Raw genomic sequence first — 24,641 nt, 5'->3', positions numbered from 1 at the left:
GTGAAGCAAGGCTGTGTTCTCGCACCAACCCTCTTTTCAATCTTCTTCAGCATTATGCTGAACCAAGCCATGAACGACCTCAACAATGAAGACGCTGTTTACATCCGGTACCGCACGGATGGCAGTCTCTTCAATCTGAGGCGCCTGCAAGCTCACACCAAGACACAAGAGCAACTTGTCCGTGAACTACTCTTTGCAGACGATGCCGCTTTAGTTGCCCATTCAGAACCTAAATGCACCTAATTAACCTATAAATCCCATACATTTTGGAGGGTGGAAAGGGAATCAGAGTATCGAGAGGAAACCCGGTCGGTCACAGAGAGAATGTACAAACTCCTTACAAATAGCACTGGATTCAAATCTGGGTCGCTGGCACTGTAATACTGTTGCACTAACTGCTGTGCTAACCATGCCCCCCTGTTGTAGTCAGACTCCTTGCAAGAGATGTGAAATTACATGGCATGATAGTTTATTGTCATAGACTAAGTACAATGTACAGATGCATCATAATTCTTATTTATGCAGCCAAACAGGTGCAAAAGGTGCATCATCAACACAGTATAAATTAAATTACCACAATGTACTATTTGTCTAAAAAAGGTAATAATTACAAAATGACAGCTAAATAACTATTCACAGTTGCAGATTGAGTGAAAACTTGCGATGTTTCAATAGAATACAGATCTTTTGGAGGTCTGAGAGTAGTTTATGTATAGAGTAGTTCACAAGCCTATTGGAAAAAATGTGTTCTTGAACCAAGTGGTGCTGGACTTCAGACTTGACAATAGAGTTGTGTGACACAGATCAAGAACATTTCACTCACATTCTCCACCCTAGAGAGGCAGAGAGGTATTATTCCCCAGCTGCACATTTGAAGTCATCTTGAACATACTCCATCATTCATTGAATCCATGGCTGATTTGATTTTGGCCTTGGCTTCACTTGTCTGCCTACCTGCATCAATAACACTCAACCACACTGTGAATCTAAAATATGTCAAACATCCTCTCAGCATCAATCTTATCAGAATCTTACATGTTTCTACAAGTTTACCACTCATTCTTCTAAACTCCAGTGAGTACAGGTCCAATTGTGTAAGAATAATCCGAAGATTCCACTGACTGAACCACCTCAGAACTGTACCTAATACAAGTAAATCCCTCTAAAAGATTGGAGTAGTAGTAAAAACACAACGCTGGAGAAACTCAGCAGGTCAATCAGTGTCCTTTATATAGCAAAGGTGTTTTTGGCTTGAGCCCTTCAAGGTATGGAAAAATGTCGGCAGGTATCCAAACAAAAGGAGGACACTGTTTGACCTGCTGAGTTTCTGCAGCACTATGTTTTTACTTCAACCATGGTGTCTGCAGATTTTCATGTTTTACTTTTGCAGTAGCAGTCTGGGTGTGGTCTCACCAGTGCAGTTTAAATCTGGGGCATTTCAATACTCCATACGTTATGCAAAAGGACGGCACAGTAGCAGTTAGTGCAAAGCTATTACAGCGCCACCAACCTGGGTTTGAATCTAGCACTGTCTGTTAGGAGTTTGTGCCTTCTCCCCATATCTGCCTGGGTATTTCTCTGGGTGCTCTGGGTTCCTCCCATTCCCCAAAAAACATAAGGGTTTAGGTTAATTAGTGTATTTGGGATGTGCTGGTTCGTAGGCCAGAAGGATTTACTCCTGAGCTGTATCTCTAAAATTCTATTTGCCTTCCTAATTAATTCAAGATTCAAGGGTGTATTATGTTAACTTATTGGGTTTTATATACAAGGACATATAAATCTTTCTAAACAATAATATTCTGGAATCCCTCTCCATTTAACAATATTCTCCTTTACTATTTTCCGTGAAATGAAGACACTCATTTCCTCACATGATAATCCATCTGCCACATGTTTGTCCACTTGTTTAAGCTGACCTTACCCCTTTGTAGGCTTCTCACATTCTTTTTAATTTCTATCCCAGATATCTTTGGTTTGACAGCAGAATTAGCTGCAAAGCCCATGGTCCCTTCATCCAAATCAGTAACATTCATTGTATATGGTTGAAGGCTAGCACTAATCCAAGTGGCTGTGACCAAGTTTCTGGTTTCTGTAAATTAGTCACTCTTTCATCCATGAAAAAATATTGATATTCCCAATCCTTCCACGCTGCCAGTAGGTCTTACCTTGTGTCATAAGCTTCTATATGACACCTTATTAAATGCATTCTGGAACTCCAAATACCCTACACCGTTGTTCCTCCATATCCATCCTGTTCACCAGATCTTTAAAGAATTATGATAAATTAAACAGAAACTATTATCCTTTCATACAACTATGTTGATTTTGCTTGTTTGCATTATTGTCTTCCATATATTCTGCCGTTGCATCCTTAATAATGTATTTCACTCTTTTCCCAATGACAATTTGATTTGCCCAATCAAGATTAAAGTTACCCCTCATTCTTGCATGGCTTCAAAATGTCCATAAAACCATAGGAGCAGAATTGGATCATTCAGCCCATTGAGTCTGCTCCACCATTCAAATCTTGGCCGATGTATTTTTCCTTTTAACCCCATCTCCAGCCTTCTCCCCATAACCTTTGACACATTTATTGATCAAGAACTTATCAACTTCCACTTTAAATATGCCCAATAACTTAGCCTTCACATCCGTATGCGGCAACAAATCCCATTGATTCACTACCCTTTGGCTAAAGACATTTCTTGTCATGTCTATACCGTAGAGACATCCTTTTAATTTGAGGTTGTGCCCTTTGGTTCAAGACTCTCCCAGTGCTGGAATATCTTTTCCACATCCTCTCCATCCAGCCCTTTTAATATTCATAAAGTTTTAATGAGATCCACCCTCTTCATCTTTCTGAACTCTAGTGAGTACGGACCTGACTAAATTCCTTTCATCCCTGGCATCATTCTCAGAACTTCCTTCAAATGCTCCAGAATGCCATCACGTCCTTCCGTGGCACCCAAAACTGATTACAATTCTCCAAATGTGGTCTGACCAATGGCTTGTAAAGCTACAGCATAACTACTTTTCCTATATAATCTAGTACTCTTGAAATGAATGCTAACATTACATTTGCCTTCCTTACTACCGACTCAGCCTGCAAGTTAACCTTTATGGAATCCTATACTAGGATGCACAGGACCCTTTGGATCTCTGAATTCTCTCCCCATTAAGAAAATAGTTTACTTCTTTATTTCTCCTGCCAAAGTGCATGGCCATACACTTCCCTATGCTGTATTTCATCTGCCACTTCTTTTCCCATTTTCCCAACTTCCCTACTTCCTCAACACTATCCACCAATCCATCTATCTTTGTAACATCCACCAACTTGGCCACAAAGCCAACAATTTCATCATCCAAATCATTTGCATGCATGCAGCAGAGCCAACATCAACCCTTGCAGAACACCACTAGTCACCGGCAGCCAGCCAGAAAAGGACTCTTACCTCCCTTCAATCTCTCCTGTAATACTATGTGCTGCTATAGTGTTTAGCAGCTTTGTACAGTACATTGTCAAAAGCCTTCTGAAAATCCAAGTAAACAACATCCACTGACTCTCCTTTGCCTGCCTTGCTTATTATTTAATCAAAGAACTCCGACAGATTTATCAGGAAAGATCTCCCCTGAAGGAAACCATGCTGATTTCATCCTATTTTACTGTACTTCCTGCTTTAAAGAATCTTGCTATCCACTGAAGTTAGGCTAACCAGCCTGTAACTTCCTGCCTTTTGCCTCTCTTCCTTCTTGAGTAACATTTGCAATTTATTATCTAAACCCTTCCTACCCCATAACCCTCTATTTTTCTTTCATCCATGTGCCTGTCTAAGATTCTTTTAAATGCCCCTAATGTTTCAGACTTCACCACCATCCCTGGCAAGGCATTCCAGGCACCCACAAATCTCTGCTTAAAAAAAAACTCACTCCTAAACTTCATTCCCTTCACTTTAAACATGTCCTCTTGTGTTTGCAATTCCTGACCTGGGGAAACAGGCACTAGCTGTCAACCCTATCTAGGCTTCTCATAATCTTATAGACCTCTATTAAGTCTCCTCTCATCCTTCTACACTCCAAAAAAAAAAGTCCCAGCTCTGCTAATCTTGCCTCAAAAGACTTACTTTCCAATCCAGGTAACATCCTGGTAAATTTCCTCTGCATCCTCACCATAGCTTCCACATCCTTACTGTAATTAGGTGATCAGAACAGAACACAATACTCTAAGTGTGGTCTTTCCAGAGATTTGTGGAGTTGCAATATGACCTCTATACTCCTGAACTCAATCCCCCTGTTAATTAAGCCCAGCATCCCATCGGCCTTCTTATCTATCCTATTAACCTGTGCGGTGACCTTGAAGGATGTATGGAGTTGGACCCCAAGGTCCCTCTCTACATTCACACTCTTAAGTAACTGACCATTAACCCTGTACTCAGCCTTCTGGTTTGTCCTTCCAAAATGCATCACCTCACACTTATCTGGATTTTCCAGGTGATCGTTGATGACATTGGGAACAAAACGGTGATGGAGTTTCCAGTAAACCGTTGGTTTGCAATGGATGAAGATGATGGTAAAATTCAACGTGACATTTTAGTTGGAGGAAGTCAAACAACAGGTGGGTGTAGAAATTCACTGTAACATATATCTTTATGTTAAAAGTACAAGCTTTTTTTTTTATTTTTGAGAGCACGAGCAATTTAAAATTGAATTCTTCTCCTTTAATTGCTCTTTTTGAAATATCTTGAGGATGATGTATTACTGACTTCTATTCAGAGCTGAATGTTATCTTTAACTTCATTGATCGACATGCAATTGATAAAAGGGAAATATAATACCCCACCTACACAAGCACAGTGGCTGAATTATAATATGCCTTGCTTAAATTTAGAAAAAAATTAGATGTGCTATCAAGGATTCAAATATTAAATTCCGGAAGACGTGGCTCATTTATGGACTACCATCATAATCTTAAGATTTTGTGTTGTTCTGTAATTTTGGCGCTGTATTGCCCCTCTCCAAGAAGGTATTACTTAATTCATACGCGTTGTAGTGGTGCTATGGTGGCACTACAAATCCCAGGAGGCATCGAACTGGTCATGTGACATCAGTGTGTGATGATATCAGTGCATGTCAAGCACGTGATTTTGGCTTTTAAAATGTTGCACTGGTGATGAAGAGTAAATCCGTTTGATTCACTCTAGAAATGCCTTGTGTGGCATTTCTACTGTGATTCCAGAGGCCACAATGGGTGACCCCGATGAGTCCAAAAACATATTTTTGGACAAAAATGGACTCTGCAGTGTTACGAGCCCAGAGGACCCATAAACCCAGCAGCAATAGGTATTCACCACAACAAATGGTTCCTTAAACAAAAGTTGCTTTTAATTATCTTTAAGCATGAAAACAGAATCAAACTTTAACTTATCTCTATTGACTTACTTAACCTCATTTAACCCCCTTCTAATTCTAAGCGCACGTGGATGTAATGTGTGTGTATAAGTTCAGAAAAGTTCTTTGATTCACAGTCCAATCTCACTTCTCATTCCTCCAAGTTCACACTGGTTGCAGGCAATTCTTATACTGTGCACAGAATTTAACATTTATAAAGTTCACCGGGCTTTGGTGCTTGAAAGGTAAATGGTTACTGCTCAGGAAGGTTCTTGTAGGTTTTCAGAGAGAGATTTGTTGTTCCTTTTTAATCAGCCACAATGTCAACTTTCAACCTTGCTAAGAACTGCTAAGCAGGCACAAATCAGCGTCTTTTTGTGGAATAGAAAATCTGCTGCTTTTTTATTTCTAAAGTTACCTCTGATCACCTGGCAAATTAATGACTCAGTTACAATGCATCGTTGCTCCGGGATACAATAACTACAAGAACTGCCCTATGGGCTGTTTGTCAAAGGTAACGCACGTCACAGAGACAGGACACTTCTTGAACATGCTCCTCAATGATGAGTGGCAGCTTGCACAGAGCTAACTCAACTCCAGTGATTAAATATTTTAACGAATTTTAACAATCTACCCATGCAAACTGAGGTTATCTGCAAATTGGAGGAACAACACCTTATATTCTGTCTGGACACCCTCCAACCAGATGGCATAATCATTGACCTCCAATTTCCATTAAACCCCTCCCCTGAGTCTCTCTCTTTCCCTATCCCTCTGTATCCTTTCCTCCAGGGTCCCCACCCCTTTCCTTTCCCTCTCCATTCAGAGAGCTTCCCCCTCCCCTATCACCTCAACTTTTTTCTCTTCTCCCTCACACCTGTATTCAGCTATGATCTCCTACCTGTTAGCCTGTACCCCTCCCCTTCCACTTCCTCCCTCCTCTCCCTTTCACCCCCCCCCCCATCTCTCCACATTTATTTTAGACATACAGAATGGTAACAGGCCATTTTGGCCCACAAGCCCTTGCTGCCCAATTTACACCCAATTAACCTACTCTCCCGGTACATTTTGAGTGGTGGGAGGAAATCAGAACCCTTGTGGAAAACCCACACAATCGTAGGGAGAACGTGTGGGATTCAAACTACGGCCCCGAGCGCTGAAGCTGTAAAGATGTTGCGCTAACCTTGCCGTTTTATTCATGCAGTTGCCTGGGTTTTTTTTTTTGCTCATGCGTTGACGCCTGAAATTTGGTTACCCTTCACTTCCTAGGGATGCTGCCTTACCTGCTGGTTTCTCCAGCACTTTTGGGTATTGCAGATTCAATAGCCTTGTTCTGTGTAGTTATCCTCTATGACTGTTTCTGTCTGTAATGGTTACTGAAAACTAAAAAATTGCAGATGCTGGAAACCTGAATAAAAGTGGAATATGCAGGAAAACTCAGCAGGTAAGGAAGTGTCGATAGAAAGAGAAGCAGGCTTAACATTTTTGATTAGAGACCCTCCATCAGAATGTTTGGCCTATTGTTTTGGTGGTGATGGCTGAGAGACGAACTGTGGCCAGATGCCCTTTATCTGTTGTAATGAAGTGGAACTCGCTGAGGTTGTCATACCCCTCTGAAGATCATAAAAGTTATCAGGCAGGAACATGTCCATCTGGCCTGAAGTCAAACCAATGTGCACAAGATGCAGGAACAGTGTTCCAATTCCAGCCATTCACAATTTCACCAAAGAGGAAAAAAATTCCTATGGTCCTCAGAACATGTATCCGAGCTAATATTTGAATTAGGTTGGTGAGCTTACAATATCTCACCACAATTGATGCTTTTAAACAGGAAAGTCTACTGGTGGTGTGATTTGGGGCCAAAACGGTGGATATGTCTCCTTGCCATAAAGAACACTGCGTGACCTGCTGAGATTCTCTCACATTTTTGTGTATTGATCTTTTTCCCGTTTTCATACTGCAGGGATTGTTTATAATATTTCTGTTGTAACTGGGAATGTTAGAGGAGCAGGGACAAACTCCAAAGTGCACATTATCCTCCATGGATCCAAAGGTCTTAAAAACAGTGGAAAAATCTTCTTAGAAGGTGGCCATTTTGAACGTGGATTAATTGACATATTTAACATGGAGATTGCTGCTCTCCTCAGTCCTCTCAGTAGAGTCACCATTGGCCATGATAACTGTGGAGTCAGTTCAGGATGGTTCTGTGAAAAGGTAAGGAAAAGAAAATGCCACGAATGCTTATAGGGTAGTTATGGAGAAACATAACCTCCAAGTTTTAAAAATGTACTTACTGCAACAATTATAAAAAAGTGAATTCAATTCTTCATCTCACATTATTATAATCCTTGAATTATAAGGAGAGACTGAATAGGCTGGGACTTTTCCCCCTGGAGCCTGACCTTATACAATAGAGGTTTATAAAACCATGAGGGACATAGTCATAAATTGTCATAATCTTTTTTTTCCCCAGGGTAGGGGGATCTGATTTGGAGAGCACAGCTTTCAGGTGAGAGAGGAAAGACTTAAAAGGGACTGGGGGGGGGGGTGGTGCGGGGTGGACACTTTTTCTACACAGAGAGTAGTGGGTATGTGGAACAAGTTGCCAGAGGAAGTAGCAGAGGGGGATACAATTGTAAAGTTTAAAAGTTAATTTGGATAAGTACATGGAGAGGAAAAGTTGAAAGATATGGGCTGAACACAAGCAAATGGGACCAGCTTTGGAAGATAACTTGATCCAGCTGAACATTTAAGGTCCTTGTGATTCTAAGATTTTGTTTTTGCAAAATCTGTTCATCATGTTGGATCATTAAACTAAACAAAATTCAGAGCATGCAAAACCCATCTTACAGTACAGCATTGTCTTAAACTGCCAAATGGATGTCTTGCAGTGAAATCAATTTATCCATGGCAAGTAATGTCAGTGATAATCTTTTATCACTCAGGTACTAGATCCAGTAATATACACTATGGTGCACTGTTAGCCAGAATCAGACACACACAAAGATAAAGACTGTTCAACAGGCTTTAATCCACAAAGACTTCCACAGAGCCAGGCTGGCTGTGGCTGCAGCAACTCTGAGTGAGGCCTCGGGAGGCCGGCGCAGGCTTATATCCCAGAGGGTGATTGGCACCTGACTGGCTGGGGCTTGATCTATTCAGGCCAAGTGATTGACAGCCGGCCAGGTGTTGTCCTGTCCCCTTACATACCTGCAGGTACAGAGGTTTCCCCCTGCAGTAGGCCGGTGGTGGACTACCACATACACAGTATTTGGATTTGCATAATTTCTATATTCTTGAATAAGTTTTAGAACATTTGCCTCACCTTCTGCACCTGGGACTGTGCTGTTTTCCAGAGTCCTTATTGGTCTGTATCTGATATACACAGGTCATTGTTTACTGCCCGTTTACTGGCATCGAACAGACATTTCCCTGCCGGAAGTGGCTCGATGAAGACGAAGGAGATGGACTCATTGAGCGTGAACTCTATGAAATGGTTTCACTACGACAAAAGAGACAAAAAAGTATGTGTGCACTGATTTTCTAAATATAACTAAACTGAAGTTCCATAAACTTCAAAGGATTTGTAAACTACTGGAATCATTTGAGTTCAGACAAGTAGGAGCTGGGAAATTTGGCAGCCTATAATCCGACACAGTTTTTACTGTAAAGCCACCTCATCAGGCTTAGTCCTTTCATAATTTGATTGCTGATTGCTAAAGAGTGAAAAAGAACAAGATAAACAAGCCCAGTGCAAGATCAGCAAGAGCAAGGTGCTGGTTAAGGACATCCAGAAGAGGGGCAGAGCTCAGTCCCCAGTCTGCAACAATGGTGCTTGGTGGAGGTAGTAGACAGCTTTAAGGAATAAACTTCTTCAGTGTCTTGACCTAGTCTACCCACCAATTTCCATTAAACCCCTCCCCTGAGTCTCTCTCTTTCCCTATCCCCAGAGACAGGGGTCTCTGGTTCCTCAGACGCTTGAGGAAATTTGGCACGTCACCTGGATCCCTTAACAACTCGTATAGGGGTGCCATTGAAAGAATCCTGTCAGGGTGCATCACGGCATGGAATGAGAACTGCTCCACTCAGGGTCATGAATGCAGCTCAGGTCATCACACGCTGACCAGCCCCTCCAACTGTGAGTCCCATTACATTGGAAAAGCAGCCAATGTCAAATGACTCATTACATCCCATTCACACTTCCCACCCCACGCCTGCACCCCCCCCCCCAACCCCCACTCATCAGGGAGAAGGTTTTTTGGTTGCCCAGCTACAGGAAGGATGCCAATTCATTGGAAGGGGTGCAGAGAAGATTCACCTGGATGTTACTGGGACTAGAGAGCTTGAGTTCTAAGGAGAGGTTGGATAGGTTGGGTCTTTAGAAGGGTGATAGGCGATCTTATACTGGTTTACAAAATTATGAGGAACATAGATATAAAGTGAATACTCACAGTCTTTTACCCAGTGTAAATTATTCTAAAACTAGAAAGCAGGTTTGTGAGAGGGTTAAGAGTTAAGAGGAACATAAGGAGCAAACCTTTTCACTCCGAAGGTGGTCTGTATTTGGAGTGAATTGCTTGAGAATACTATAGAAGCAGGCACAATTCAGATTTATGGATAGGAAGGGTCTAAAAGAATATAGACAAAATGCAGGCAATTGGGACAAGCTTGGAATGCCAACTTGGATGAGTAAGGCTGAAGGGCCTCTTCTGTATGACACTCAACGACAGGATTTCCCAACCAGGGGTGCGAGATAACATTTCAGTTTTTTTTAAATAAATCCATACTCCTTCAATTTGGATAATATGTCAGATGATGAAGAGCTGAAGGAAGATCTTATTGAACTGTGCACAAATTGTGTTCTTGAAATGCAGTTTGAAAGCCAAACTTTGGAACAATATTGATGTTCGGCAATGGAGATGTTTCCAAGACCTTGTGAAAAAGCACTAACTGTGCTCAGCCCATTCGCGACGACATTCGCAAGTCTGGATTTAGGGCCCTTTTGTCAATCGAGACAAAATCTAGAAATCGCTTGGGTGCACAGGCTTGGGTGCAGACCAACAAAGTGCCACATTTTGAAAAACTCTTAAGCAATAAACAGGAACAAAAGAGTCATTAAATTTAAATTGGCTTATGAACATTTGAACATTAGTTCTTTAATTTTTTTAAAGAAATTTCATGCATGGATGAAAATTTAATTTTTTTGTAGGGTTTATGCAACTTTTAATTTGTTGTAATATTTTTTCTTTTCCATTTGTTTCATTTTTGTTTATATATTATTAAAAATTGATTATACAAATTGTTTTGGTCACCTTCACCTTTATTCTTAAATAAATTATTACTTTAAGGGGTGCGAGAACATATTAAAAATTTTTAGGGGTGCAGGGCATAAAAAAGGTTGGGAACCACTGCTCTACGAGATCACATGCCATTAGATTTAAGGGCAGCTTTTTTCCTGACATTATCAGAATGATCCTCAGTATAGTAAAATTTTGTCACCTTTCCTCTCTGCCAACTCTGCACTTCCATACTGTCTTTCTCACACTGTTGAGATGTCTAACTGTCTGCTCACAAAACAGGTTCTGTTACAACATTTGCGTAGATGTGACAATAAACTTGAAATCCCTTCCAACAGCTCCAGTGACCAGAAATTTAACCTTACCCTTCACCTCAATGGGAAGAGGATATCTTGGCAGAGACTTTAACCCCTGACGGCAGCCTGCTGCCTGTCATTGTCTCTGACCTTCTCCTGCTCAGATGGTGAAGGTGTGTTACTGAAAGGGCTGTGAAATATTAACAGAATGTCAATGTCAAATAATTGTTCGTCAGATTTTGAGTGATGTGCAGCGAGACGTGGTGGAGGGGTTGGGGGTGGTAGTGGCAATGTTTCCCAGAGGGTGAAAGATAATAAAATGGAGGGCATTTTAAGCCCAAGAAATGCTGTAGTTGATGGTGCACGTTTGAGAAAAAAAACTGAAGACAGTTCAAGTTTAATGCCATCTGATTGTTAATACAGGTACATGATCCTATATCCAGAAAGCTCCAAATTCCGACAAGGGGGAGAGACCGGCAGCGCAAGTCGGGCGGGCGAGAGACCGGTAGAGCGAGTCGGGTGGGCAAGAGACCAACAGCTCGAGTTGGGCAAGCCGGGAGGGGAGACTGGCAGGCGAGTTGGGCAGCCGGGAGACAGGCAGTGCGAGTCGGGCGGGCGAGAAACCGGTAGTGTGAGTCAGGTAGGTGAGGGGGAGTGGGGGGAGACGGCAAGGCAACTGGAAGGGAGGGGGTGGGGGTGGATACAGCAGCACAATTCGGGTGGTCTTAAATTTGGCTTTCCAAAATCTGGAAAAATCTGAAATTCAGAACACACTGCCCCCCAAGGGTTCCGGATAAAGGATTATGTATCTATATACATTTTCTTTCTTCTTTGGCTTGGCTTCGCGGACGAAGATTTATGGAGGGGGTAAAAAGTCCACGTCAGCTGCAGGCTCGTTTGTGGCTGACCAGTCCGATGCGGGACAGGCAGACACGATTGCAGCGGTTGCAAGGGAAAATTGGTTGGTTGGGGTTGGGTGTTGGGTTTTTCCTCCTTTGCCTTTTGTCAGTGAGGTGGGCTCTGCGGTCTTCTTCAAAGGAGGCTGCTGCCCGCCAAACTGTGAGGCGCCAAGATGCACGGTTTGAGGCGTTATCAGCCCACTGGCGGTGGTCAATGTGGCAGGCACCAAGAGATTTCTTTAGGCAGTCCTTGTACCTTTTCTTTGGTGCACCTCTGTCACGGTGGCCAGTGGAGAGCTCGCCATATAATACGATCTTGGGAAGGCGATGGTCCTCCATTCTGGAGACGTGACCCATCCAGCGCAGCTGGATCTTCAGCAGCGTGGACTCGATGCTGTCGACCTCTGCCATCTCGAGTACCTCGACGTTAGGGGTGTGAGCGCTCCAATGGATGTTGAGGATGGAGCGGAGACAACGCTGGTGGAAGCGTTCTAGGAGCCGTAGGTGGTGCCGGTAGAGGACCCATGATTCGGAGCCGAACAGGAGTGTGGGTATGACAACGGCTCTGTATACGCTTATCTTTGTGAGGTTTTTCAGTTGGTTGTTTTTCCAGACTCTTTTGTGTAGTCTTCCAAAGGCGCTATTTGCCTTGGCGAGTCTGTTGTCTATCTCATTGTCGATCCTTGCATCTGATGAAATGGTGCAGCCGATATAGGTAAACTGATTGACCGTTTTGAGTTTTGTGTGCCCGATGGAGATGTGGGGGGGCTGGTAGTCATGGTGGGGAGCTGGCTGATGGAGGACCTCAGTTTTCTTCAGGCTGACCTCCAGGCCAAACATTTACAACCCAGCAAAATGGCATAACGCTGGACCATAGTGCACCCTCCCAATACACGGAACACCCAACCCACCAACAACATAGTGATCCAAAATAAATATACCTAAAATTAATTTATGTGTTTCTAGGATTGTTCAACAGTCTCACTGCCTGTGGGAAGAAGCTGCTTCCTAGCCTGACAGTCATGGTTTTTATGCTCCTCAACCTTTTTCTTGAAGATAGTGTCTCAAAGGTACTGTGGGTAGGATAGCAAAGGTCCTCAATGATTCTCTGAGCCCTCTTCAAGCATTGGTCCCTGTAGATATCATCAATAGGGAGAAGGAAGATCCCAGTGATCTCTGTACTGAGGTCCAATCTGATACTTTATAGCTACCATACCAGACTATGATGCAGCCAATCGGGACATTTTCTATTATGTCCTATAGAACATTGTTAGGATGGCGGCTGGTAACTTTGCCCTCCTCAGAATCAGAATTTATTGTCATGAACAAGTCATGAAATTTGGTGTTTTTGTGGCAGCGTCACAGTTTAAACATTCATATTATGACCATCTTACAACATTACTATTAAAAAAATAAAGTAAGGCAGTGTCTTTGGTTCATTGATCAATCAGGAATCTGATAGCAGCGGGGAAGAAGGTGTCCTTGTGCTGTTGAGTGCTTGTCTTTAGGCTCCTGTACCTTTTTCCCGATGGTAGCAGAGTGAAGAGGGCATGGCCTGAGTGGTGGGGATCTTTGAGGAGAGAGGCTGCTTTTTTAAGACACCACCTCTTATGGATGCCCTCGATGCCACAGGCTGAATTAGCAACCCTCTGGAGTTTATTCTTGTCCTGAGACTTGGCACCTCCATACCAGGCAGTGTTGCAACCAGCTAGAATGCTGTCCTGTGGAAGTTTGAGAGTCTTTGGTGACATATCGAATCTCCTCACAAAGTATAGCTGCTGGCGAGCCTTCTATATGATTGCATCAACATGGAGGCTCCAGGACAGATCCTCGGAGATGTTGACACCCAGGAATTTGAAGATCTTGACCCTCTCCACTTCTGAAGTGCACAGCAATGATCTCCTTTGTCTTGTCCACATTGAGACTCAGGATGTTACTCTGACACCTCTGTACTAGCCTTTCAACCTCTCTGACTCATCGTGGAGGCCATCTGCACACTTGATGATTCTGTTCGAGCTGAACCTGATAGTGCAGTTGTGAGTTAGCATCGTGAACAGTAGTCGGCTGAGAACTCCGCCCTGAGGTGCGCCATTGCTCAATGTGATGGAGCTTGAGGTTTTGCTGCCAACCTGGACAGTTCATGATCTTTCTTCCAAAATGTCCAGGATCCAATTGCAGAGAGAGATACTGAGCCTCGGCAAGGACTGTTTAATCCACCAGCCTCTGGGGTATGATTGTGTTGAATGCCAAGCTGAAGTCAATGAGTAGCATCCTGCCATATGGCGCATCATTCTCGAGGAAAGTCAGGACAGAGTGGAGGGTCTGGGTGCTTGCATTGTCTGTGGATCAGTTTGGCCTATAGGCAAACTAGAATGGGTCCATTGTCGTTGATAGGCGAGCTTGGATGTGCTCTATTACCAATCATTCAAAGCACTTCATTATCATAGAGGTCAGTGCCACTGTATGGTAGTCTTTTAGTCCAGCCTCTGTCACTCTCCTGGGCACCAGGATGATGACAGTCCTTCCAAAACAACTCTGGTCAGGTTATTATTGTTTGTTTGGTAATGCAGCCTAGGTTCTTGATTCAAGGCCTCAGGTATTAGCAAGCAGCCATTTCTTTCCACAGTGTCCTTGGTGAATGTGAGGAGAGTGTCCGTTTCCCCAAGGGGAACAAAGGTGAACCCGGTCCCTTGACTGTCAGGCCTCTCAGACAAGGTCACAGAACCTTGTAAATTAAAAAAATTCTGCAGGTGTTGAAAATCAAATAAAAACAGAAAATATTGGTCGGGCAGAATTTGTGGAAGGGGGAACAGAATTAATGATTGGGTGAAGGATCCTTTGCCAGAACGGGGAAAGAGAAAAAAACACAATTATTTGTACATGGCAGAGGAGTTGGGGGAAAATTCTGTGAGGCAAAAATAATACCCAGAGTGGGTGAAACTGCGGTTGATGTGAGGATCACAATCAGAATTTATTGTCATGAACATGTCACGAAATTCGTTGTTTTGTGGCAGCATCACTGTGCAAACATTCCTATATATTACGTTTCAAAAATAAATAAATAAATAAATAGTGTGAGAAAATAGGGTAAAGTGAGGTAGTGTCTGTGATTCATTGTCCATTCAAAATTCTGGGTGAAGAAGCTGTCCTTGTGCTTCTGGGTGTTCATCGTCAGGCTCCTGTACCCTTTCCCTGATGGTAGCAGGGTGAAGAGGTCATGGCCTGGGTGGTGGGGGTCCTTGAGGATAGAGCAGTGGTTCTCAACCTTTTCCTTTCCATTCATAGACCACTTTAAGAATTCCCTGTACCATAGGTGCTTTGTGATTAGTAAGGGGTTCCTTAAGGTGGGATGTGAGTGGAAAGAAAAAAGTTTGAAAACCACTGTTTTAATCGTACTTAATTGTTATGTGCACATTTTCATAACTCCAAAGGAAATGGGCCAATGACAATTTTTCTCAAGCAAAATATTTCAGTAGCAATTGGTCTAGAGCAGTGATTCTCAACTTCCCTTCCCACTCACATCCCACCTTAAGCAATCCCTTACTAATCACAGAACACTGATGGGATAGTGATTACTTAAAGTGGTCTGTGAGTGGAAAGAAAAAGGTTGAGTACCACTGGGATAGAGGCTGCTTTTTTAAGACACTGCTTTTGTAGATGTTCTCGAAGAAGTGAGAAGTAAAGGAGTTTAAAATGTTGCAAAATATAGGGTTCTGGCACATGCCAAATTGATCAGGCTGTGCTAATGGGGAGAGAAAAAAAGTTGAGTCAATATCAGAGATGTACAACTTGGAGCAGAAATGGCCAACCCTGATGCAGAGACACCAAGCTTTGAGTTATGGCAGAATTCAATATTGAGTCTGGGAGGCTTGTACAGTCTTACCACACCACACGCATACCAACCATCCCCCAACATTCCCTGCAAGTATAATTTTCTTTCTTTTTCAAGTTCTGACAAAGGATTTTCAACTTGAAACTCTTAGTTCTCAAAGGTTCAAACGTGCCTTTTATTGTCATGTAATAATACCAAAAATGTAATGCACTTCAACTTTTGCCTGCCATAAAGCAGAGTCACCAATGGCACTGCCCAGTGCCCCCAATAATAGAGAAAGAGAAGCAGAAGAGAATACCTACAAGGGCACTGAATGTCTGTGGATTTACCTCCAGCGTTCCCACAGCCTTTGCAACCTCACAGACACCTGTTCAATCTATTGGAAACCCGAGCTCTAGATCCAAACCTCCAATACGATCAGGAAGCTGAAGTGCCTGACGCCTTTTGGGAACCCTTCTTGCCTTCGGCACCTCCCAAATCCCAGTTCTGATACATGGCTCCCAAGAGCCATTCATCAGTGGCCTGAAGCCTGTGTTAAGTCCTTCAACCGCAAATCGCCAATAGCCCGCAGCCTGTGTGGGTTCTTCAGTCGCTGAGCCTCTTACTGTCCTGAAGGGTCCTCTCACTGTCATGTAGGGTTGTCTCCCAGGCTTCTCTTTCTCAGCATGGGTGTCCTCACTGTTTCTGCTGCCCCCAGGGTCTGCAACTTGTGGTACCCGCTGCCCAGCACAGGCCTTGCAATCTTGGGCTCAGACCTTCTCCATGATTGCAGGATGTATTTATTGCTAAGAATTTGAAGCTCTCTCCTCTTTCTGCTTCATTGCCATGAATGTGGACAGGGGGTGTTGTCTCTGCCTCCTGAAGTTAATGACATTGAGAGAGGGGTTGTTATTTTGGCACCATGCCGTTACTGTTTAACTCTCTTTCCCACTACTGTGGTGTTTGTAGCAAATTTGAAGGTGGAGCTGGAGCAATATTTGGCCATACAGTCATAGGTGTTGAGGCAGAATAGTACAGGACCGAGTACACGTCCTTGAGGAGCACCAGTGCTGAGTGTGATCATTGAAAAGATGTTGTTAACTATCTTCACTGATTAAGTTCTGTGGGACACAAAGTCAAGGATTCGTTTGGAGGGCACTGGATCCTGAAGTTTGGGAATGATGGAAGAAATTTAGAACTCTCTTCCACAATGATGGTTTAGTCACAGATTGGCTGTGATATCACTGAATAGTGTAACAGATTTAGTCGATTCAGTATCCTCTTCCAGTCCCACACTGATCATGTTGTTTCATTATGTCAGATATACACATGTTTTTTAAGAGGATTTTGTAGAATAGTGGACCATCCTTTTCAATAACACCCACCAAAGTTACAAAGTCTCATCCACACTGTCCTGTCTGTAGATCATGGAACACATTGAATAAAGCTTCCTCTTTTTTTTTGTACTAGAACATCCATGGTCACTGTGGATTTGGACAAGTGATATTAAGAGTGCCGGAACGGATGCCAATGTTTTCCTCCAGTTATATGGTGACAAAGGAAAATCAAATGAGATGTGTCTGGACAACAACTCGGACAACTTTGAAACTGGTCAAACAGATAAGTTTATGGTGGGTGGAATGACCGGTGAATTCTACAAAATTCCATTCATCTATGACACTATCTCTCTGTCTGCAGCCCTGCAAAGAAGCAGAGCCCACCTTATGACCACTTTCCTGCAACCTTGGCAAGTTCATAAACCCAAACATGGGCCTAGATTACAACATCTTCAATATCTTCTTGTGTCTCCTCTTAAGTCTATCAGTGGTAGTTATTTATTTATTTATTATGTTTCTCTGCAGAAACATTGAAATATAAAAAAAGCCATCTGCTGGAGAAGCTCAATGAGTTGATCGACATCAGTGGGAGAAAACGAATGGTCAATGTATTGGGTGAAAACATTCATCAACATGGTTCATATGGGAAAGTCTGACAACTAGCCAGGGCTTTCTGTCTTGAGAAAGAGTTGAAAAACTGAGTTACAGAGGAAGGTTGAATAGGTTAGAACTTTATTTACTGGAATATTGGACAATGAAGGGAGATTTAATGGAGGTTTTCAAAATTTTGAGGACTATACACAGGTTAAGTGCAAGCAAGTTTTTTCCACTGAAGTTGGGTGAGACAAGAATGAGAGGACATGGGATAAGGGTGAAATTTGAAATATTTAAGGGGTACAATAGGGTAAACTTCTTCACTCAGAGGGAATTTGTATAGGTGCATGGATAGGAAGGGTATGGAGGACAATGGTCCAGTTGCAGGTTAGTAGGATTAGGCAGAAAAATAGTTTGGCATTGACTGGATGGGCCAAAGGGCCTGTTTCTGTGCTGTAGTGTCTATGCTTCCAGCCTGAAATGTTAACCATTCTTTTACTGATTCTGTTCTATCCAGCAGATTGTTTTTACACCTGATTCCCGTATCTACAGTTTCTGGTGTGTTCCTGATATTGAAATATCATATATTGATATTGAAGTAGTTACCTATTGAATTCCCCAACCTATCACTAATCCTGTTCACATACCACACCTCCATTCAATCAGGGAATCAATCATCAGCCCTCTCATCTTTGAAGTTTTTGACATCCCACCTTAGACTGAACCCTACCTGAAGGTATAACCCATTTCTTCCAACCAAACCTTTTCAGCCAAACCAAACACATGTTGTTTCACAGTAAGATTCTTCAAATGCTTCTCAGTAGCTCACAACCTCTTTCCTGCAGAGACAGACAACATTTCTCCACCTGTTATCATCAGGCCAGACAAGTGACCCTTCCCCTACCTGGCACTTTCTGCCTCCCTGAGATCCTCACTTTATTCTGCCATTTTCACCCCAGGTTTGGAATCCTAATGGTTTACCAGTTCCCCAAGTAATTCTGGATGGACAATTAACTCAAACTGTGGCACCAGAAATGTGCAGTTAAGGCAGTATGTCTCACCCCACAGCCTCCCAGTTGCTTCATGTAGAGTTTGTTTCACTCCGTCTACCTCCCCAAACAACTCAATATTTTGGATATTTTCATTGTGAATGGCTCTTTAATCCTGAACTCTTAAATGTCATTGCAAGAAAAATAGTTCATTGTAATCAGTGTCCATCAAAGGTAGTGACTGATGACACCCTTGTTTCAGAGTCATGTATAATGTCACTTGGAGGGGTTTCTCCTCAGTGTGACATAACTGTGTCTGGTCATAGTTAAACCAATCAGAAAATTGTATATTAAAGTTCAGCAACTGAATTAGTGAAATGTTCGATTTGTGGTTCATTTATCTTCAGCCATTAACTTCACATGTCTGTTGCAGATTGAACTTCCAGACCTGGGAACATTTTACAAGCTCAGAATTTGGCATGAGAAACGCCATCCATTTGCTGGTTGGCATTTGAACAAAGTAAGTCATCGTCAATGATACTCAGAAAAAAAAGACCATCCCCAAACCCAGTCCTTCCTCAAGGCAGAGACAACCAATCTGTTGATGGCCTTTTTCTGTGTTTGGATTGTGCATTTGTGCATCACCTCTCTTCTCCACCACCTAAACTATTGCAGCAGTAACCTGATTCCCAAATAGAAGCAGGAAGGTTCAAGCTTTACAGCACATTGATGGGATGGCATCAAGAACACTGCATATTGGTCTCCAAACTTAACCAAAGATGTAAATCCATTGGAAGCAGTTCAGAGGATACTAAACTACATACAGAATGAACAGGTTGTCTCAACCGATGGGCTAGATCTGTATTCACTGGAGTTCAGAGAAATGAGATAGGACTTGATCAAGACAAACAAAGTTTAGACATGCTGAATTTGTTATCCATGAGTTTAGACAAGTGACTTGGAATTTATTAAATCTGATAAGAACCTTGGCTAAATATGAACAGGATGAATCCTCTGTGGGAGAATCTAGAACTAGAGTTTAAAAATTAAAAATGTCACATTGCTAAAGATGAAACAATATATTTCCTTCAAAGGGTCATATTCCTTGGATCTCTTTGTCAGAGATTTTGTTTTACTATTTTTAAGGGAGAGATAGATCCTTGATAAGCAAGAGGATGAACGCAGAGCTCAGGTTACAAGCAGATCAGTCATGATCGGATTGAATGGTGGCGCAAGGTTTCTAAACTTGGGTCCTGTCCAATGCGAAGCCTCCAGAGTAAATGTAAGCCCTGCCCCATGAATGTCTTGACACCATCTCACCTGCAGTTAAACTGTCATAGATTTAAAACATCATGAATATATTTAAAATTCAAAATATTGAAAATTATTCAGAAACTATTAATGATAATGATAATAAATTAAATATTAACATTTAAAAAGACTGAAGAAGAATTACATTTTTAAAAAAAACCATTGGAAAGCTGTTCAAATTATCAAATAATTTAAGTTAACAAATCAATTTAAACTAAATTAATTCAGAAAATGTAATTTACTTGAAATGTACTTGTCACTCTCAGAGTTAAGCCTGTTCATTCAAATGTCTGGTCTTGTTGAACTCTGGCAGTTTAACATAGTGCAGGCTCTGCGGCCAGGATTACCATTGTAATTGCTGGGAAATTCCAGCAATTTGGAATTCACCACTACATTCCAACATCAAAATGGGGTGGTGAGTCATCTCAGAAAATTGGTTTGTCTTAATGGTCCTCAGAAATGACTCAGCTCATCCATCTGTATATGCCTACAAAAGAAGTTGTACACTCAGGATGAGCCCAATGAATTTCACTATAATAAGTTCCCAATCTTGCCTGGATAAAATGGAAGGGAAACAAGATTTTCCCAGTGTGAAGGGAATTCAGAGATAAAAAAAAAGCTCTCAATAATTATTCTGCTCCATCTCCTGGTGGGGTGCTCTTCACCTTTGAAGGTTTTTTTTAATTAGCTCTGTTTAAGGTTCCCCTCTTCCTCAGAAACATTTGCATTCTGTTTTGAAGCAGAGTATTGTTGGATTCAAATGTCCGTCCAGGGAACTGAGCACAGAGCTTTAGCTGGTTATATCGGAGTGGTCCTGATGGGGTGTGGCAGAATAAAATATTCTTCATTAAAATGAAAGCCTGCCACCTTCTTGGATAAATAGAAAAGATACAATGACTTCTTCCTCAGAGGCTTGACGATATCCCAGTGTCCCTTAGCAATTTTTATAGATGCACCATAGAGAAGTATTCTGCCGGAAGAATCACAGTCTGGAACAGGCTGGTACAGGAACTGATCTGGCCAAGACTGCACAGTTGCGAACACAACTCAAGCCGTCATGCAAATTACCTCTCCTCCATCTTCAATTCCTGCTGCCTTGGCAATGCAGCCAACATAATAAAGGACACATGCCACCCTGGGCATCTCCCCACTTCCATCAGGCAGAGGTACATGAGTTTAAAAACATGTACCTCCCACATTCTAGAACAGAGTCTTCCCTGCCAGTCTCAGATTCTTGAATTAGTACAAGATGTTTCCTTGCACCGTTTAAGTGAACTTTTCTCTTTAACATGATATCCTGCACTTTTGCCTCATGTGACTCAATACCCACACTTTAGTTTTATTGTAACACTCTGTTTTTGTATTTGCACTACCTGTTTTACAATGTAAAGTTGACTTGCCTTTAGAGCATACAAACAAATATTTTTATTTTAACTCAGTACCTATGAAAATAAACACAATTCATTATTCCAAGAGCTGGTGAGATCTCCTGATGCCCTGGGCAATGTTTATCCCTCAAACGAGAACATGAATCAAATTAGTAATGAATAATATTAACCATTACCCTTTGCTATTGCTGAGAATTAACTAAGAACCATAGAATGAAAAACTTTTATGGGACACTATGCCAATGGCAGCCACCCAAGGATCCCTTTAGGGTACTCCCATTCACAGACATTGTTCTATTGGTTGGTAGACAATGGTTCTTCCAGAGCTAATCTCCAGAAACAAGCTCAAGTCACATAGGGAAAATGTTGAGTAACTCAGGCCCCCAGGCAATCCAGTAGCTGCAGGTGGGCAATGGCCGTGACCAGTCAAGCAATACAGGTAGTAAGGAATCATTGCCCTTTTGTAAAGCCAGCTGTCACTGTTCTATGAATCCATGGTTTAATTCAGAGAAGTGTGAACAGATTGCCAATAAAGCAAGGGAATGTACAATCAACAGGGTATTGTGAAGTATGAATGGACAAAGGGACTTTGGGGCGCATATCCACGGTTTTAAAGGGAATAAGACAATATGGTTACAATGGCATCAGGGATGGTCTCCAGTATTAACCCAATCACCACATTTAAGAGCAGGGTCATGCAAGAGCTGTGCACAATTCTGGCTAGGTCATGGTTTGAGTGTTATGTATCGTTCTGGACACCAGATTCCTGGAAAGATGTAATTGACTGAAGACAGGATTCCTGGGGTTCTTGCCAGCATCAGAATTTTAACTAGCTAAGATGGTGTGGTTTTCTTTGGAAGAGAAGAGACTGAGGGGAAAGTTACTGAGGTGAATAAAATTATGAGGGGCTAGGTAGAGGATTTAGGACCTATAGAACTTATCTCCCTTAGATGAGGGTGCAAAATCCAGGATGGGAGAGAGATGTAGATTTAAGGTCATTGGTGAAGGAGTGGAAGGTGAGATGAAAATCTCAGAAAGCAGAATCTGGAGCTCACTGCCTGGAAGGGAGTACAGGCACAAACCCTCATCTATTTGGATAGTACTTGAGGAACTATGTGGAGTACCATGACCTGCAAGATTATGGATAAAGTGCTTGGAGGTGGAATAGTTAGGTTTTTTTTATGACTGAAGTACACAAATTGGGCCTAATGACCTCCTTTTGTGTTATAAATAAAACCTTGTAGCACAGAAACGGGGCCCACAACCAGGTGGACCAAGATGTCTAACTAAATTAATCCAAATTGCCTGCAACAGGTGCTTGTCTCTCCACACCTTTTCTTTTTGTTACTGCCCAAATGCCTTTTAAACATTGTCATTGTAATTGTGTCTACTACCTCCTCTGGCAGCTCATTCCAGATAAGCACCACCCTCTTTGTGAAACATTTATCCCTCAGAGCTCCTTTGAATTTCTTCCTTTTCATTTTAAACCTCGGCCCTCTAGTTCTTGACTCCCCTGCACCGAAAGAAAAAAAAACTGACATTCCATCCTATCTATGCTCCTCATAATTTTATAAACTCAGGTAATTCTTCAGCCTCCTATGTTCCAGCCTACCTATTCTCTATACATAACTACAATGCCCCATTCCAAACAACATTCTGGTTGTGAAATATAAAGTTTTTACAATCACTACTCTGGAGACAAAGTCTTGGAGAACAGGTTCAGCTTTATTTCGAGTCTGCAGAGTCAGGTGTCCCTGGTCTGGAGATACACCGGAGGTTCAGAATCATCACTCCTTTGTACAGTCCCGCGCTCAACATCACCCCACCTTCATTTACCTTCTTCCAATCCGAATCCCAATACATTACAACATTCTCCTTCTCCCTTCCATCAATCCAGGTATCACAGTTCTTCCCTCTTCATATATCGCATGTTATGTTAATTAGTTAATTCCCTCCTTAAGGGCATCTAAGTTAATATTCATGTCTCTATTAAGCAAGTGCAGTACTAGCTATAGACTACCTTAGGTCACTGTACCAGCCTGAACCAGATCCTTGCATTCTTTGGGCTCAAGATAAGAAGGGGGCCACTAGCTAGTACTGTCTACTCTCAAGCTCTCATCTACATACATTGCATTCCATCACTTTTCACAGAATGGTGCGAGTTTAATCACTTTCAACCATTTTTCACACTGGTGAATCTCTTCTGCACATTCTCTGTTGCTACCACATTTCCTCAAGTGTAGCAACTACAATACTTCAAATGTCTTTTGCCCTGCAACATGACTCAAAACCTTGGCCTATGAAGGCAAGCATACCAACTCCCCTCTTCACTACCCTATCCACCTGAAACTCCCCCATCAGGGAGTTATGGATTTTGACTCTAAACTTACTCAGAATGCACATGAAATAGGAGCAGAAATAGGCCATCTGGCCCATTGAGTCTGATCCAGCATTCAACGAGGTCATGGCTAAACTGCTGATAGGCTCATCTCCACCTATCTGTCTTTTTCCCATATCTTTTAATTTCCCTTCTTCGTAAACATTTCTCTTAAATATATTCACTAAGGTAATGGGCAGTGAATTCCATAGAATCAACACCCCCTGGGAAAAGCAATTTCTCCTCATCTTTGTCCTAAATATACAACCCTGGATCTTGAGGCTATGTCTTCTAGTTCTAGCCTCCCCACCAATGGGATTAACTTATCTTTACCTTTCATGATTTTTTATGTTCCTAATATCTTCTAAATTTAAGGGAGTACAGCCTCCGATGACTCAATCTCTCCTCATAGGCTAGCCCCCTCATTTCTGGAATCAACCTGGTGAACTTCCTCTGGATCACCTCCTAAACCAGTACATCCTTCCTCAAGTTAGGAGACCAGAACTGGACGCAGTACTCCAGGTGCAGCCTCATCAGTACCTTATAGAGTTGTAGCATAACCTCTCTGTTCCTAAATTTACTCAATACATAATTTCTCTCACGGTTCCTGCTATTTCCTCAATGTCCAGCCAGAACTTGACTTCCATAAGAGCATTCCTCACCTATATCTGGACTGAATTCCATCTGTCATCACTCCAAAGAATTTTCTAGCTAATCTATATCCCACTGTATCCTTAGTCACCATCTATATCCCCACCAAATTTTGTTCCTTTGGAAACATTGATGAAACCATCTGCATTCTCAACCAACTTATTTGTATGCATGACAAATAACAAAGTCTCTGAATCAACCAATGTGTTATGTCACTTGTTACAGGCCACCAGTAAGAGAAACACCACTACCCTCCATGCTTTGCCAGGCCAATTTCAAAGGGCATTTAAGAATCATCCATGTTGA

General features: G+C 42.1%; 1 protein-coding gene across 1 annotated transcript in view; it reads left to right on the top strand.

The window, feature by feature from the left end:
- The window catches only part of loxhd1a (lipoxygenase homology PLAT domains 1a), a 221,516-nt gene that overhangs the window by 86,084 nt on the left and 110,791 nt on the right, over positions 1–24,641 (top strand). The window contains exons 13-17 of the mRNA XM_069923807.1: positions 4,489–4,612; positions 7,349–7,599; positions 8,774–8,909; positions 17,159–17,319; positions 19,042–19,128. Coding sequence (XP_069779908.1) covers positions 4,489–4,612; positions 7,349–7,599; positions 8,774–8,909; positions 17,159–17,319; positions 19,042–19,128 — 759 coding nt within the window. The remainder of the gene's footprint in view (positions 1–4,488; positions 4,613–7,348; positions 7,600–8,773; positions 8,910–17,158; positions 17,320–19,041; positions 19,129–24,641) is intronic.

This window comes from Narcine bancroftii, chromosome 3 (genome assembly GCF_036971445.1).
Source record: "Narcine bancroftii isolate sNarBan1 chromosome 3, sNarBan1.hap1, whole genome shotgun sequence".
NCBI lineage: Eukaryota > Metazoa > Chordata > Chondrichthyes > Torpediniformes > Narcinidae > Narcine > Narcine bancroftii.
This window is presented reverse-complemented; position numbering and strand designations above follow the sequence as displayed.